The sequence below is a fragment of the Eumetopias jubatus genome, unplaced genomic scaffold, assembly GCF_037043125.1.
Source record: "Eumetopias jubatus isolate StellerSeaLion01/CBP00866 unplaced genomic scaffold, mEumJub1_p1.0 scaffold_1, whole genome shotgun sequence".
Taxonomy (NCBI): domain Eukaryota; kingdom Metazoa; phylum Chordata; class Mammalia; order Carnivora; family Otariidae; genus Eumetopias; species Eumetopias jubatus.
The window spans coordinates 165,829,536-165,846,789 of NW_028274807.1; the positions used below are offsets into that span (position 1 = coordinate 165,829,536).

General features: G+C 51.0%; 1 protein-coding gene across 1 annotated transcript; it reads right to left on the minus strand.

The window, feature by feature from the left end:
- Nucleotides 1–1,110: 1,110 nt before the first annotated feature.
- Nucleotides 1,111–16,622, minus strand: SLC6A1 (solute carrier family 6 member 1). The gene is made up of 14 exons (XM_028101769.2): nucleotides 16,385–16,622; nucleotides 15,863–15,994; nucleotides 15,177–15,277; nucleotides 14,174–14,283; nucleotides 12,422–12,554; nucleotides 9,460–9,594; nucleotides 9,131–9,234; nucleotides 8,706–8,830; nucleotides 7,168–7,280; nucleotides 6,669–6,800; nucleotides 5,138–5,240; nucleotides 3,586–3,686; nucleotides 3,008–3,175; nucleotides 1,111–1,215 (listed from the first exon to the last, which is right to left on the minus strand). Exons 1-14 carry the CDS (start codon nucleotides 16,620–16,622, stop codon nucleotides 1,111–1,113), a joined length of 1,800 nt encoding a protein of 599 aa, XP_027957570.1.
- Nucleotides 16,623–17,254: the final 632 nt, after the last annotated feature.

Genomic DNA, 17,254 nt, shown 5'->3' on the forward strand with positions numbered 1-17,254 from the left:
TTAATCTTGGAAGCACTTTGGGGGAGGGGGCGTGCAGGTGGTCTGGATTAACACTAGCTCCTCCGTTAGTGGGCTGGGGAGATTTTAGTGGCAGTGAGGGGGAGATTCCCGCTAAGGAATATGAACGAAGAAGGCAGCATTTTTGACTGGGGCGTCAGTGAGGACACAGCTGAAGGGGAAGCCGGAAAAAGAACTGCATCCATTTTGACTCAAGGACAGACAAACCTTCACCTTGATTTCCTCTGCACCTGATTTGTGCTCCATAAAACGGGGCAGCCTAAGAGAAACTGGGGCTCCTGATTAGGGAATTTCCCCAGTGGGATCTTAGGCCCCCAGAATGGCAATAAAAAAAAAAATCAATTGTGCTTGTGGCAGTTTTCCAAGGAGGGAGTGAGGGAGCTGGGCTGCATGGAATGATCGCTATTGGGCCAGGGCCAATCAGCATGGCCCGGCCAGGAGGGGGCAGGGGAAGGACGCTCTGCAGATTGCTGGAGACGCAGCAGCAGCTTCGGGGAATACCGGTGGAGGTCCTTGGGGGTTGTTTTGTCAAGCTGCCTCGGGAAAGATAAACAAAAAAAACAACAACAACAAAAAATGAAAGTCAGAGCTCCGCGGGCTCCCTGCTACTTAAGAGTGAGCTCTCCCTGGAAATCCCCATTATACAGAATGCCCTTTTCATGTGTTCAGAGCAGCGTTCCGACGGAACCGAACTCCGGCAAAGTCTGAGATAAGAGTCATGAGTTTCGGCAGTAAGAGAACAGTCAGGAATATGACTAAAAGCCACGAGTGTGTGGCCTCACCGCATCACACTCGCTGGCAGGATAAAAATGATCTATCGCACAGTCACAGAGGCTGATTGCTTGATGCTTATGGGGCCCGGACTCAAAAGGTCACCAGCGCGCAGGTGCTGGAGCCATCGGGTATCTTTGCCCAGGGCGGAGCCCACCGGGGGTGACTGTCCCCCACCTCCCCTCTCTTTGCATGGTGATGGTGTCTGGACTCGCCACTCGAGGTAGGTTGAGATCGACGGTATCTTCAGACATCAAGTGGTGGTCATGTTCAGCCAGGTTGGGGGGTGAGAGTGTCGGGTCGGCAAGCCGCCAGACACCCCTAGATGTAGGCCTCTTTGCTGGCTGAGCCGCTGGCCTGGGGCTGCTCCGGACCGTTCTCTGGGCGAACGATGTCTTCGCTGGGCTGGATCATGACCTGGATGCGCTGTTGGGCACCAGGGAGAATTTGGGCTGGGAGGAGGGAGACTGGCCGCTCCGTTCCCCCACCTCTTTTCAGGTCTATCCTGCCTGTTCTGCCTTCAAAATGCACCCAGATTCTGGCCTCGTCCCCACATCCTCCACACTCTCTGGCCCCCTCACTGCTCCTCACACATGTCAAACATGCACCTGCCTCAGGGCATTTGCACTTGCTGTGCCCTCTGAGACATCCTTCTTTTCAGATAATTACACAGCTGGATCTCGCTCAAGACCTCCTTAGGTCTTGGCTCAGTGTTACCTTCTCAACAAGGCCTCACTCAGCACTCCCTAAAACCCCTTTCTACTCTATTTTTCTCCAAGGTACTCAGCCCTATGTAACATGTTTTTATTTTGTCGATTGTTGGTCTTCCTCTACTAGAATATAAGCCCCAAAAGGGTGGGATTTTTGCCTATTTTTCTCACGACTGTGTCTCTATTACTGAGAATACTGTCTGGCACATAGTAGGTATTCAGTACTATTTCCTGAATGGATGAATTTCCCCCTACCTTCTCTACACATATTCCCTGAAATCCTATCCCTTCAGATCACGCACTGTCTTCAGATGTGTCCACTCCTGAGTCTTTGCCCAGGCTGTGCTCCCCTCCTCAAATACATGGCCTTTGCCTCTCCTCCACTCCCAGACCTGACTTGACTGCCTTTTGCAGCTCAGCAGAGGATTGTGGAAAATGAAAGCCCTGGGCCTGGAGCTGGAAGAAGGGGCTGCAAGCGTCAGCTCTCCTAATAACTTATTGCAAGGGGTGGGGAAGTGGTTTCTCGCTTGACCTCAGTTTCTGAAAGGAGGAGGCTGGTCCAGGGGCTACACATGACCCCCCCCCCCCATGTTTTCCTTAGGCCACAGACCACAGAGCTCCCCCTTCTGGCTCTGATTGGTCTGGAAGGCCCATCTTAGCAGAAATAAGGTTGAGAACCACTGATCCAAGGCCTCCCAGCTGTGGCCCTCCATATTCTGACTGTCCACCTCTCCCCAGTGAAATCTTCTCAGCATACACTTGATCCATCAATGTCGCTAGCACCTGGGTACCTCCAGCACTGCCTTGTTTCACTTGAGAATTTGATAATAATTTAACAAAGAGCTGGTGTGGACCTAGAATATGCTAGTGGGCCTCTGCTGAGGGCAGCATGCCTTACATTATATTTCCTTGAGGGCAAGACCACGTTTCATCTTTATTAAGCCCACAAAAGGGGTCTAGAGTAAGCCCACAATACAATGGACCCAACCCTTCACCTGTTTCAAATCCCTGAGGCTCCACATTACCCTCCAGATAAAGTTAAGAGTTCTTGTCCTAATTTTCAAGGCCCTCCATGATCTGGCCTGACTTTCTTACATCCCCAACCTCATCTCTTATCACCCCTTCTACAGCCTTCTCCACTCTACCCTCCAGCCACAATGATCTCCTTTCAGTTCACCAAATGCTGTTCATACCCCTGGGCCTTTGCGCCTGCTTCCCATCCCCTTCTAGGAACATTCTTTCTGCTTCCACTTTTAACTCTGGCTCATCTTTAGACTTCTTCCTAGCTATCCCCTCTTTTAAGAAGCCTCTTAAAAACTCTCCTCAACCCAGGCAGGGCTAACCGATCTCTCTGGTTTACCCGAATCATGGCACTTCCAACATTCTGTTGCCATTGGATATTGAGTTGTCTGTTTCCTAACTAGACTGTGAGCTCCACAAGGTAGGGGCCATGCCCAGCACAGCAGAGGAAGGGGACCAGCAATCTGAAGGGGGAAGAAGGGACTTACCTGCTTCAGGGAGCCCTTTAAGGTGAGGAACATGTAGGCCATGTACCCAGGGATAAGGACCATGGAAGACAGAGCCATGAGCCAGCCCACGCCCTGGCCCCACTTGGGGAAAATGTAGTTTCCCATGGTGAGAGGAGTCATCTGCACAGCACTGAAAATAAACACACCCTGGGGAGGGGGGAGGGGGATGGGACACAGTCAGTCCCCCAGATTGGACAACCAAGGCCCCTTCCTAGACCCTGAAGCTGACAGGTCCACTCACCACCTCCCTTGCCATGAGGCTGACCATCAAAAGGGCTCTTGTGGGGGCCAACTAGCTGGATGATGCTGGCAGGGTGAGCCTGGGTCCCTCAGCGGTCAAATGGGGGCAAGAATGCCTATTCTGCTGAGGTTTTCGAAGATGATGTAATGTGTCTGGTGTCATGTGGGGCACAGAGTAGATGCTCAGCAAGTGGGATGGAGTAGTATTATTAGGGAATGGGCGCCTTTGCCTCCAGAAGTTTCTCTCTGGACCTGAGTCACCCCAGGGACTGGCCTGGCCTCATCCTATAACAGGGCTGGTCAGGACTTATCCTTACCGCTACAATGATTGGGGTGAAGAAGGACCAGCAGAGTTTCCACCAGATGCAGGGCCTGGAGCCAACCATCTCTTGGATGTTGTCATAGAATCGGTTAACACCTGTGACATTCAGAGTGAGAGCAGGAGGGATGAATGAGCTGTGGGCACTGCAGGCTCCAAGTCTCAATCTGCCACTTTTGGGCAGTATGACCACAGGCAAGTTACCTGGCCTCTAGGAGCTTCAGCCTTTTTGTAACATGGGGCTAAAGCTCTGGGGGGCTCCTTGTTATCTAAGCATCAATAACCCCCAGCAAGTGGGTTGTGTGAGAAAGCCAGGCACCTCACATGAAAATACCCACCAACAAAGGATTATGCTCATAAAGGATGTCCTCACCTCTCTCAGTGTCCCTTCCACCCAACAGCTAGCCTAGCCATTCCTTCAAAGCTCTATTGGACAGAGCGCGTTTCCCCACTGCTCTGATGCTATAAGCAACCGGTGACAGACTGCAAAGAACACCAAATCTTGCAAAACACCACAGGCGTCATGAAGTTCCCCAGACTGACATTAGGCATCACTCAGATTCTGAGCAAAGCCCCTGACCAGCGAGGAAGCCAGCTGGGGGAGAAGGGGGCTGACAAGGAGTGGGTGGCGAAGAAAGTACAGTGAATATCAAGACCTAGAGGGACCCAGGAAAACACTTCGAACACACTGTCTCGCTGGGATAGTCAAAGTGCAGGGAAGGACAACCTTTTGGCTATCATGCAGAGGGGTCTGGAACCTCAGGCCACAAAATAAACAAACAAAACCGTCATTTCCTCCAGGCTTTGTTCTAAGGGAGTGCATGCTTTTTATCATAGCCCCACTTTTGTTAAATAGTTCACTTTAGAACTTTTTCTTTTGTAGTTTTGGTGTCACTTTTCTAGATAAAATCTCAAACCCTCTTATCCCAAAATTTAGGACGAAATTTTGGCTCCCGTTTTAAATGGATTTATTTAACCCGTCTTAAGGTGTCCCCTAAATACAAGACCCCCTGTGCTAGCTTTATCAGATTTCTGTGAGGACTGAATACAGTTGACCCTTGAACAATGTGGCAGCTAGGGGCTCTGACTCCCCCACCCCCACGCAGTCAAAAATCCACATATAACTTCTGACTCTCCAAAAACTTAACCACCAATAGCCTACTGCTGACTGGAAGCCTTACCCATACCAAACAATTGATTAATACCTATTTCATATGTTCTATGTATTTATATACTGTGTCTTGCAATAAAGTCAGCTAGAGAAAAGAAATGTTATCAACAAAATCTTAAGGAAGAGAAAATACATTTACAGTACTGTACTGTATCAAAATGAGTATCAAAAAATACCATATTGTATTTATACACAGAACAAGTAGGCTGTGCTGTTCCAACCCGGGTCGTTCAAGGGTCAACTGTCAACTAATGTATAGGAAGGGCTTGGTGTTCAAGCTGTATGTATTGAATGATGATTGAAGAAAGGAATGAATGAATGAATGGATGGATGAATGAATGAATGAGGGAGGGAAGGAGGAAGGAGGGTTGACACTCACCGTAAAACCAGGAAATGGAGACACATTCGAAGAACACGAGGAACAGCAGGCTCATGCCGCTTGCAGAGTAGTAATCAAACAGTTTGAAGACATAGATGCCCCCCTAAAAGAGGAAAAGCTGTAAGAGGGGGTCCACTTCCCACCAGCGCCCAGGGCACTCAGTTCACAGCCAACGTGGGCTCTGCAGTCTGGCGAGGTAGGCGTGAGACAACACTGCAGCGAGGAGGCTTGAGGGAAGATTAAAAGAAGTATGGAGGGCCTAGTAAGTGGTGAGGGTGTGATCATCGACTCCCTGGGAATTGGTAAGAAGATGTCCGGGGAAGAGAAATGCTCCGTGTCTGGGAATGCTGGAGGACTGAGAGAGGAGCTGGTCATCAGAGCCATCTCTCCACAAAGTTAAGTCAGTTATGTCTTTCCCCTGCTTAAAACCTTCCATGGCTCTCAACATCAAAAAGTTGAGAGAATAAAATAAAATTAAATTAAATTAAAAAAAACAAATAAAAAACAAAATCCAAATGGCTTTGGCTCATAAGTTCCTGCATGAACTGGTTCTGTCCCCCTTACCTATCCGCTCACTCCTTCTGCCCCTCAAACTTACCAAGCTCATGCATACCTCAGGGCCTTTGCACCTGCTACGCTCATTTTCCCCTGGCTGTCTCTTCCTCATCATTTGAGTCTCAGCTCAAGTGCCACTTCCTCAGAGGGCCCTCTCCTGACTACTCTGTCTGAGGTAGCATCCCTCCTACCCTCACTAGTCATTCCCTGTCCCACTACTGTCTTTTCTTCATGGCGCTGAACACTCTCTGAAATGATTTAGTTTCTCTGTCAGTCTTATCCACCAAAGCATAAGCTCTAAGAGAGCAGATACTGTGTCTGTCCCGTTAACTGCTGAATTTCCAGGATCATGACAGGCCCATGGTGAATGTTTTAACAGCCATGGAGGAATGAAAGGACAAATGAACAATACTCTGGGAACGAACTGTATTTGAATCCAGGGGGTAGTTGTGTGGATCCTAAAGCAGACCCACAGACCCACTGAGTTCACGGCTTTCAGGTCATTTATATTTATTGTACAATTCACCAGTTTATGTGTATGCCTTCTGACTAGACCGGGAGGGCCTTGAATGCAGAAAGGACTGCTCATTATTATCAAGAGTAAAAGAAAAGTGGGAGCAAGAAGGATGGGCAGGGCCAATGCCAAAGGCCCAACTCCAGCTCAACTGTCTAACTAATTGGTGTGCATTTTTAAAAACTCAGTCCCTGCATCCCCTCCTCCCGGAAGCAGTCCCGGGTGCCCCAGGCTGAGTTAGGGGCTGTATTCTCCAGCTGTGTCTTATCTTTTCTAGCTCAGTGTCCGTGTCTCCCACCCTCCCACACTGAGGACAGGGTCCCCATCTGCCTCACGGCTGTGTGTGCAGGGCTTGGCACAGAGATGGTGCTCAAGGAACAGACAAAGGGTGGAATGGCACGAGGCTGGGGTGGAGAGGTGTGCCTGGCCACCAGAGGTGTGCCCGGTGCCTGGTGAGCTCACCTGGGTGATGTTGGAGAGGCCGATCAGGTAGGAGACGATGCAGACAGCCGCAATGAAGAGCTCCCTGCGGTTGCGGAGGAGCCTGGGGTACTCATCCACCAGGGCCGTGATAAAGCCCTCCACGGTGCAGAACTTCAAGGGGGACGAAGATCAGCTACGTGCGGCAGACTCCAGCCCCAACCCACCCAGGGCCTGACTCTGGGGCAAGACCAAAGGGCTCTGGCACTGTCGGGACAGCAGAGCCAAGGAAGCCCCAGGATCCAGGCCTGATTCTGCCTCTGCCTCTCTCTGTGACCTCAGGAGAGCCCCTTCCCTCTGGACATCAGTTTCCCCATCTGGAAAATGGGGAAGGTGGCTGAGCTGATCCACCCTGAAGTCTCTCCTGTGGTGGAACAGTCTAGGGGTCTGAAACTCTGCCCTCTTCCTGGGGGCCTAAGCCAATGGCCAATGGCCTCCTCTCCCTTCTTGCTCCCAGACCGACAAGGCTGGGTGTCCTCACCTGGCTGTCAATGCCCAGCATCAGCAGCATCGAGAAGAAGAGGATGGCCCAGAGGGGAGAGATGGGGAGCTGGGTCACCGCCTCTGGGTACGCCAGGAACGCCAATCCAGGGCCTATGGAGGGAAGGCCAAAACAGAAAGAGAAAAGGTACTGAGCACCCGCAGCGTACCAGCACACCACCCACTCTCTAAGCTGTATTGCATTTCACCTTCGGAGTAAACTTTCGGGTGAGTGTTGTCAGCACCCCCTTTCCTAGATGAAGATACAGAATGTGCGTGGGTGGGGGAGGCAGTAGGGTTGGGGCCAGGGGCCAGGGTACCAAGCGAGATGAAAGGAAGGACTGCGGTGGTTTGGTCCGTGGTGGGTGCAGGTGCAGAGAGGTGGCCAGATGGAGAGATACTTAGGAGGTACTCCTTAGGAGTACCTCTCTACTTAGGAGGAGAGATACTTAGGAGGATACGGGCAGGTCCTGATACTGGTCGGTTTATGGAGTGAAGGTGAAGGAAGCGTCCAGAATGATGCTGGGGCTGTCCTGGGTACGAGATGGGGGCACCCTTTGCTGCAGTGGGGAGCCCAGGGAAGGAGAAGGTTTAAAGAAGTCAGTTTGGGACATACTGTGTTTGAGTGTCTGGGAGGGGGTTAGTCAAGAGATGAAGGGAAACCTTGAAAGGTGAAGGAAAGAAATTGTAACCTCCCTGGGTCTGGCTCAGGAAAGGGTGGTGGTGGCCGGGGAATGCGAGAGAAACGAGCTGGCCCTTGTAGAGAAGATGAGGACATCAGTGGAGGAAGTTCCTTTCCACATGACCAGCACAGTTCTCCATGATGGGGAAGGGACAAGTCCCATTGCCTCCCCAAGCCCCAGGGCCTCTGCTGTGCACATAGTGGGTCCCTCATGTTCGCTGCTTTCCCCACTGAGCAGGGAGGCAGGGGTTGCCTGGGGCTTTCCTCGGACCCTGCAGCATTGATGACCGTGCGGTGAGCAGAGTGGGTACAGCCTGCTTGGTGAGAACATGTTTGGGACAAAAGCAAAGATTTAGGCACTTTGTGTCACGGTGGTGAGCATGTCTGAGTTGGAACAAGGTTTATATTCCAGGGGACAAGAGTCGGTCTTCTCCCTGCCAAAGGCAGGATTGTGCTGGAAGTGCCAGTATGGTCAGGTGATTAAGAGCCCAAGCTTTTTGATCAGCCAGGTCTGTGCTCAACTCCAGTTCCATCACCTCTCTAGCTTGGTGAACATGGTCCATGAGCCTCAGTTTCCTCACCTAGTAAATGGAATAAGAAAGCATGGACTCCATAGTGTTGGAAAGTTTCACCTAAAATGCTTCCTGCTCTGCCTGGCACCTCGTGATGCTCAGTGCCAGGGAGCCAACACACCACACTCATCCCTGTCTCAAGGCCTTTCTACTGGCTCTTCCTTCTGCCTGCACGCTCATCCTCTGGCTCCCGCTGGTGATGGCAGTAATGACCACAGATGCCCGCGTGTCACAGATGCCCCCTCCCACCCCGGGAGCCCTGGCCCTTCCATGTGTGGCGCTGACCTGAGGCCGCCACATCAGCAATGGACCTCTTGGTGACATGGGCCATGAAGCCCACGATGGAGAAAATGACAAATCCCGCGAACATACTGGTGCAGGAATTGATACAGCAGACAATGATGGAGTCCCTGCAGAGAAGAAAGCGTGGACTCAGCGAGGGTGAGGCTGGCAAGGAGATGAGCTAGGAGCAGTGGTTAGCGAGGGACAAGGGGTGGGGGCAGAAGAGGGTGCCTGGGAGCAGGGCTGCAGGGCAGGTGCCCCCACCCCATCCCAGGGAGGGGGGAACCGGAAGGAGTGGCCCGGAACTGACTTGGAATGGAGTTGAAAGCGGAGAAAGGCCACGGGGCGTGGTCTATAAGGGAGTGGCCGCGTGTGGGCGGGGCGTGGGCGGGGCGTGGCCCGGAAGGAAGGGGCTCCTGGGCTCTCACCTGTAGACATTGTTGTGGAAAGAGTTATAGCTCCCAAGAGCGATCAGGGATCCCAGGCCCAGTCCGTAGGAGAAGAAGATCTGGGTTGCCGCATCCAGCCACACCTATAGGTAGAATGAACAAAAAATAGTCAAAATTATAATCACAGCCACAGTGCCCCAGGGCCCTTTTTACATGTGGTAATCAGCTGTACCTGGCAACCGTATCGGTTTACGTATGAGGTTAGAGAGGTACAGTGACTTATCCTAAAGCTGGTAACTGGTGGCTCAGGTCGCAGGTGTGCTCTTAACTCAGCCGCTGGAGGCGGGGAGCCCAGGAAGGCCACTCACCTCAGAGTCAGACAGCTTGCGGAAGTTGGGTGTGATGTAGAAGAGGATGCCCTCCTTGGCCCCAGGCAGCGTAACTCCCCGGAAGAACAGGATGATCAGCATGATGTACGGGTAAGTGGCAGAGAAGTAAACCACCTGGGAGGAAAATCGGCACCGATGCCCCCTGCAGCGCTCCCATTCTTTCCCTCCCCCCACTTCACTTACATCAGTGTCTGATGTGGCCCTGGGCTTACTTCCGGTTCATCTTCCTCCAGGAAGCCTTCCCTGGATTCCTAACCAACTGTGTTTGTCCACTTTTTTGAAGCCTCTCCTTGGAGTCTTAACCAACCAGGTCAGCACCTGGTTTTTCCTTTCCCCTACCCCTCCTTTATTTTTTGACTTTTGTCTAAACTGTTCAAGTGAAACAGGGTGTGAGGAAAATTTTAAAGTTACACACACACACACACACACACACACACACACACACTTAAAGTTCCCTTCAATTGCCCCTAGAATTTAAGTTAGGTGAAGGGGAGGGCTTGTCTTGTTCACTTCTGTTTTCCCAGCACCTAGAACAATCCACGGTTTATAGGAGACATTGGATAAATGCCTAATACATAAATGCATGGATGTTAACACATTAATGTTCCTCTTTGGAGACTGGGCAATGCATGTTTGATCACATTTTCTTACAAAATCATGCTCCAATTATGTGCTTGCTTTTTCATTTAACATGTCTAAAATTAAAAAAAAAGCAGTGCCTACTTTGTTTACTAACCATTGTTTTATTGTCTCATAACAAAGTGATTTTTAATTATGCAAAATAGTCCCTCAGGAGGTTCTACCATCCTCTTTAAAGTCTCCCCTACTGTTATCCATTCATGTGAATCTCACTAATAATACACTGGAAACCCCTGTGTATAAAACTTTGTCTACAAAATTATTATATCATTCTCAGGAAAATTTTCTAGAAGTAGAATTACTGACTAAAAAGGGATAAAATTCTCAATGGCTTGTGATCCATATTTCCCAATTACCTTCCAGAAACGGAACTTTGTCCAGCATTTCAGAGCATACCTTCCCCACAAAGGTACCAGCACTGATATAATCATTAAAAATATATTTTTTTGCCAAATTGATAATCAAAAGACTGATGTCATTGTCTGAAATGACATTTCTTTGCCCGCTGTTGTGAAAGAGCAGTTTTCAAGCCAATAACCTTTGTTATCTCACAGTCTGATGTGACCCTATTTTCTGGACAGCATGAACTGTTCTCTGGTTTAGTTTCATTTCCCTGAATGGGCATCTTAGATTCTTCAGGGTTAGGAAAGGTAGCCATGATCCACCAGAAAACCCACTGTACTTGGAATTAGGAAAAGGGAATTTGAAGCCATCTGTGGCATCTATAAGCTGTACGATGTTGGGTCAATTTCTTATCCTCCCTGAGCCTTGACTTTTCTGGTCTGGAAAATAGGTACAATCAACCTGCCGACTCAGAAAGGTCAGTTGTATGTATGTATACAACATGCTTAATATATATTGCCTAGGTCTTGCACTTGAATCTGCCTTCCACATTTGGCATGGAGCCAGGTACACACTAGGTGCTCAGTAAATGTTTACTGATGGCTTGGCTGACTTACTCAAAAGACAATTGATACCATGTATTGTCTACCTACTAGATGCTAGGCATATGCTACATACTCTGCATAGATTATTCTCCTTAGTCTTTATGACAACCCTGTAAGGTACTATTATTGTACCCATTTAACAGATGAGGAGATGGAGACACAGAGAGGTGAAATGACTTGCCCAAGCACACATAGCTAGGTATCGGGAGATTGAGATTTAAGCTCAGCTCTATCTCTTCCAGAACCCTTAGGCCTTACATTCTTCTGCTTCTTAAAGTTGGGCTGGGAGACACCTGTGCCCTCCTCCTGCATGCTTAACCTAAGGATGCATCAGAGAGGTTTTGACACCGGCTTTGGATCTGAGAACTGGTAGGTCCAAAGGTCCCACCAGACTGGAATTGGGCAGTTTTTCATCAGCCATACTCATGTCCAAGTATGGAATTCGTGAAGGTTCTGTTTTGCTCATGTCAGCTTGGGTAGTCCAGACCTCCTTGCTCCAGCATGATTCAGTTCAAATCCCTTTTCTCCCTTACTTGCTGTCAGAACTCAGACAGGTTTCCTCTAAGTTACCTTCAGGCCAGGGTCCAGTGAGAGCCTGGGCTATCTTCTATCCCTGGACCCCTGGGGCGGGGCTTTAAGGGGAAAAGTGTGGGAGTAAGGCCAGTCCCCTTCCCAACTTGATTGGCAAGCTCCCCAGATGTCCTCAGGCTGGGCCCCCCCAGCTTGACCTGGCTCTGCCCTTGCTGATAATAAAAACAAAAACAAGTACAATTCCACTTGGTAACTGCTGAGGGCTTTACAAAATCACCATTCCATTTGATTCTCCTGACAAACCAACAGATAAGCCCCATTTTTCAGAGGAGGAAACTGAGTTTCAGAGAGGTGAAGTGATCTGCCTGATGCCACCTAGCCAAGTCAACAGCCGAGTTGGGATCCGAACTCAGGACTATTTCAGTACAAAGGCTATTTAACCATTCATTGATCCATCTCTGTTTCTCCTCCAAGGCTGGGATGTGGAATGTTCATCTCTGGATCACCCTAGAACAAGGCTTGGTACAGTGGAAATGCTCAGGGACAGACAGTTTGCTCAGTGGTCCTTGAGCAAAGTTTACCATCTGTTTTGTGATGGCTCTGTGTAACTGACTTACATTATCATATTCCATCCTCACACTGCCCAGAAGGTAGGTAATGTTATTATTCCCATTTTATAGGAAAGAAAACCAAGGCAGGGAGAGATGCAGGGACCTGCTGTTCTCTAGGTTCGGTGGGGTTCCTGGAAGTGCAGACTCCTGTGTGGGGCGGAAATCCCCTTGTAGACCCATCCCCTTCTGGTCCCCACTGTGCACATGCCTTACCTTTCCAGTCCAGCCAACACCCTTCCAGATACAGAAATACACAAGGATCCAGGCGATGGCCAGGGTGATGGCCAGAGGCCAGCGGATCTGTCCTGGCTTATCCAGCCCGTCTGTCATCTGATGCATGTTCCGCCTGGTGGAACAGTGGAGGGAGGGAGCAGAAAGTCACATGGGGCTGGTGGGAGCTGGAGTGGCCTGGGGGTGCCCAGGGAATGATACCTCCGCCGCGACTGTGCTGACATCTGTGATCACTGAGACACAGGGGCTGGCAGGAGACTGTGGGGTCCATTATACTAACCGGTAGAAAGTGCTGTTTGCTCAAGGGACCTGCTGGTGCCTTATTTTGGCCACGATTATTGCTCACCTGTTTGGCTGCAGTACCTCCTAGCAGGACCCTCACCTTCACTTTTGCTTTATCCCTACTCCAGCCCCAGGGACCCTTCTAAATTATATGTCTGATCATGTCACCCTCCTGCTTAAAACCCTGCAGTGAATAGCTCCCTACTGTCCTCGGAATGAAGCCCAACCACCCCAGGCCCACCTTGCAAGGCCCTCTGAGCTGGCCCTGCTTCTCTCTCCAGTCTCAGCTCATCCCCTCACCCATGCCTGGCTTGCTCTCACCTGCCTCCAAGCCTTCATGCATTCTCTTCCTCCTGCTGACACCTGTCTCTCCCACATGGTTTTCACCTTAGATGTCACTCCTCCCCTGGGCTCGTCCGGGTACCAACTTGGGGCCCCTATCCCCTCCTCTTAGCACTGGTCATCTGGCGTTGCCTCTCTGCCTGTTTGCTTATGTTTGCCATGTCTCTAACCAGACTGCACATAGTAGGTGCTCAAGAAATGTTTATTGATTAAATGGTTCGAGGCAATCCTAAAGGTGTGTGAGAGAATTCTATGTGGCAGATGCTGGAAAGAAGAAGCAGCCGGAGAAGAATCTGATTTTTATTTGTAAGGAGACTGCCTAGCCAAGGACATTCCTGCACAAAGAGACTCGCATCATGTGTTCTGATGCCTCCTGCGCACAGTTCCTCCTGGCAGCTTATGCAAGGTGCAGTGGAACCTTCCAGGGTGCTCCCAGACTCTTTTAAGCTGCCCAGCACAGATGCCTCCTTCATGCCAGAGAGACTTGGATCCTAAGACCTCTTTTTGTAAAATCAATACCCCAACGCACATCTATGATGTGCTCTTCTGAAGATCCAATCAGCACAGCCTTCGCCATGAACCGTGTGTGTGTGTGTGTGTGTGTGTGTGTGTGTGTGTGTGTGTGTGCGCGCGCGCGCGTGCGCACCTTTATTCCAAACAACTCTGGGTTTCTAAGTAGACTGGACTGGTTTGTTTTCCAGATGAGCTGGGATTTTGTTGGCCTGTTCTGGCGATCCTTCTTGGCCTGTGCTGGTTACCCCTCTCCAGAGGTGCACCGTCAACCCCTGTCCACCCTGCTCCATGCCTAGGAGGCTGGCGGCTGGCACTACCTCCCTGGCTCCCTGGCCCTCTGGCTTCTAACTAGGTCTGACCAACAGCAGGAGCCACTGGGCAGGAGGAGTGAGAAGGCAGGAATGCATTCTCTCCAGCTTGTGCCTAGTGGCCCTTTCCACGGCCCAGCTCTCTACGGGGGAGGAGAGGGTTTCACTCTCTCGTTTCTTCCTTAGCCCTGTGCACCGCACCAGCTCCCATCATCCTTTTGAGGGTGCCTCTGTCTCCTGCTGGCCCTGGCTGACAGGCACCCCCCACAACTGACGGCCCCACACTTACTCCCAGAACTCGACCACGGCACTGGTCATGTTGGTGGTGTTGACGATGCTGTAGTTGGAGAAGCAGCGGTCCGTGTTCCAGGGGTTGTCACACTGTTTCCACGGCAGTGTCTGCAAAGGCACAGGGGCACAGACAAGCCCTGTTGAGCCCCCAGGGGATCGCAACAGTGGTCCCAGGGCACTTTGTCCATCCTCACGGTCCCCTGCGCCTCTTTCAAGCCATCCATGATCTCACGGCCCCTTCCCAACAGCTCCCAGATGCAGGTCATTTTGAGATGCCCATTGTGGAGATCAGAGAGGGGCAGCCACTTGCTCGAGATCACACAGCTCCTAAGTGTCAGAACTGAAATGTGAACCTTGATCGTTTCACTCTGAGAACCAGCTTCCCAAGCTGTGCCATAAGGTCTCGTGTGTTCGTCCCAGGGCCACTTCCCAGCTCTGTGACCTCGGGTAAGAGATCTTGCCTGTTTGACCCTCTGCACACTGATGTTAACAGTGACCACTGAACAGTGCTTGTTCTTTGCAAGGTACAGTGCTAAGTAAGCCCTTTACACATATTTACTCCTTAATCCTCACAACAACTCTATGAGGCACGTTTCATTTTTACTTTCATTTTATTAATAAGGGCACTGTGGCTCAGAGAGGTTAAGCCTCTTTCCCAAAGTTGCACAGCTGGTATATACTGGGGGTCAAGATTTGAACCCAGGCAGTCCGAGTCCATATGAAATGCGCTAACAACAGCCCTCGTAAGAGGGTGTGTCAGGAGGATTAGATATCAGCCTACACGAAGCACCTGGCTCAGTGGCAGGCCTGGAGCAGGTGCTTGGTTCATGGTGCTATGACTTGTGGGGAGACAGGGGCTGCTGAAGACACACCATGTCCCCGATCCCCGCCCAACCTCCACCAACCCAAGGAACAGCCCTATCAGCAGAATGGTAGTCCAGCAGAAGGACGGTGGGCTCTGGGTCTGGCTCCTTCTGGAGGGGGTCAAAGGGGCCACTCACTGTGGTGAAGGAATTGTACAGGTAGTAGATGGCCCAGGAGATGATAACGATGTAGTAGATGTTCAGCCAGAATGACAGCACGGCAGCGGCAAGGCCCACACCTGGGAGCAGGCACGGCATCATGATATTGGTCTAAGAGAGCAGTAATAATAACTACCCCAGGGAGCGTCATTCTTATCATTTTCCATGATGTCCACCAGCTCACTGGACCTTGGAGACAGGTGTTATGGAGGCACTGAGGCTAAGAGAGAGGGAGGAACTTATCTAAAGTCACACACATCTGGCAAGGGAGGACTTGGGTCTGGGGCCCAGCACTGGCTGGTTGCAGGTGGGGCGGGGGTCTTGGCTTGCCAGGCAAGAATAATTCTCCATGTATCCATCTGAGGGTCTGTCAGGCACTGAGCAAGGAAGCAAAGAAAGTCGTACCCGGCCCTGGCTGGGGAAATGAACTCACAGGACAAGGCAGGCTGATGTGTACGGGGTCTCTGGATTGGGGCCTTCTGTCCACCTCTGCTGCCCTAGATCCTAGCCAGGGCTGCCATCTGCCACCTGGCCCCCCCGAGGGTTCTACTCTGCTCAGAAGTGAACCAAGCATGTCCCTCTCTCCGGTGGGGCCGAGAGTGTCAGGAAGGCCCTGGTTTCATCATAGTTCTGTGGGCAGGAGCACTTCCACTCTGCAGACTTACCCTTGAACATGGGGGCCAGCTTCCACACCCCCAGGCCCCCGATGGACGTGTACTGGCCCAGGGAGCACTCCAGCAGGAAGAGTGGGACCCCCGCAAAGATGAGTGTCAGGAAGTAGGGGATCAGGAAGGCCCCTGTGGGGTTGAGAAGAGAGATGCTCATGGTCCCAAGGCTTTGGAGAAGCCCCATTCAGAGGGAGCACCATGGCAGGGCGTTCTGGGGGTCCCAGCCATAATTTCCCTACACTCTGCCTTCAAAGTAGCACCCACAGCCAAAATGAGGTCCAAGGATGTCCTTTGCTCAAACTACATCCCTTGTTCTTTGCAAAATGATGAGGTGAAATTTTGGTATCATTAACAAAGGACAATTGTCCTTTGGGAATCTTTTGGTAAAGGGACAAAGACAGGAAACGGGGCCAGGTCTTTAGGGGGCCCCTTCCCCTAAGGTAGCCCCAGAAAATGCCCAAGTGTGACACTCTTCAAGGGGTCCAGACACAGCTGGGAGGTTGCCTGGCCAGCACCTACCACCACCGTTTTTGCCGCAGAGATAGGGGAATCTCCAGACGTTGCCCAGGCCAATGGCGTAGCCCACACAGGACATGAGGAAGTCAAAGCGGCCCTTCCATGTGTCCCGGTCCGGAAGGTCCGCCGCCTTCTTCTGCACCTTGACCACCAGAGTTTTGGGCTTGTCATTGGCCACGGGGGCCTCGCTGACCTCCGTGGAGATCTGCCCATCAGCCATCTTGCTGCCATTGGTCGCCATGTCTCGGAGTTTGGACACAGAGGTCCTGGCAGATGGACGTGTGATGTCAGCCCCGGTCCACGCAGACAGCAGGTTTGCGGCTCAAGGTCACCCTAGGAGAACAGAGGGGTGGGGTGACAGGCACGGAAGGGTGGCCAAATCCTGGAGTTGCCCCAAAATAACAAAAATAAAAGGACCACAAACAAACTAGGGGCCAGAGAAGGCTCTCTCATCAGCTGTCTTTCTCCTGGAGGAAGGATGGTGCCTTCTGTTTCCAGACTTGTGTGTGGGGGATGTGGTGGGTTGATAGCTCCTGAACTAGCTTCAAACCTGCAAATCTGTGTCATGTGCCCTCTCTTACGTGTCTTGCTCAGAGAAGAAAACTGAGACCAAATTTCCAGACAGAAATATTAAGTGTTCTTCATCTTTGCCTCTTGGAGTGCAATTAGATTTTTCATACCCTGAGGCCATAGTAACCATGGCCACTATAAGCCATGGAAGGGCTTATCGTGGGGCCAACAGGGCAGTGACCCGGCTACAGGTGGTAGATGAGCACAGACTCTAATCATGATCGAAGTCCTCTTTCACATTTGAGCTGTGACTTTGAGAAAACTTCTTAACCTCTCTGGGCCCTGCTCTCCCTATCTTTTTTT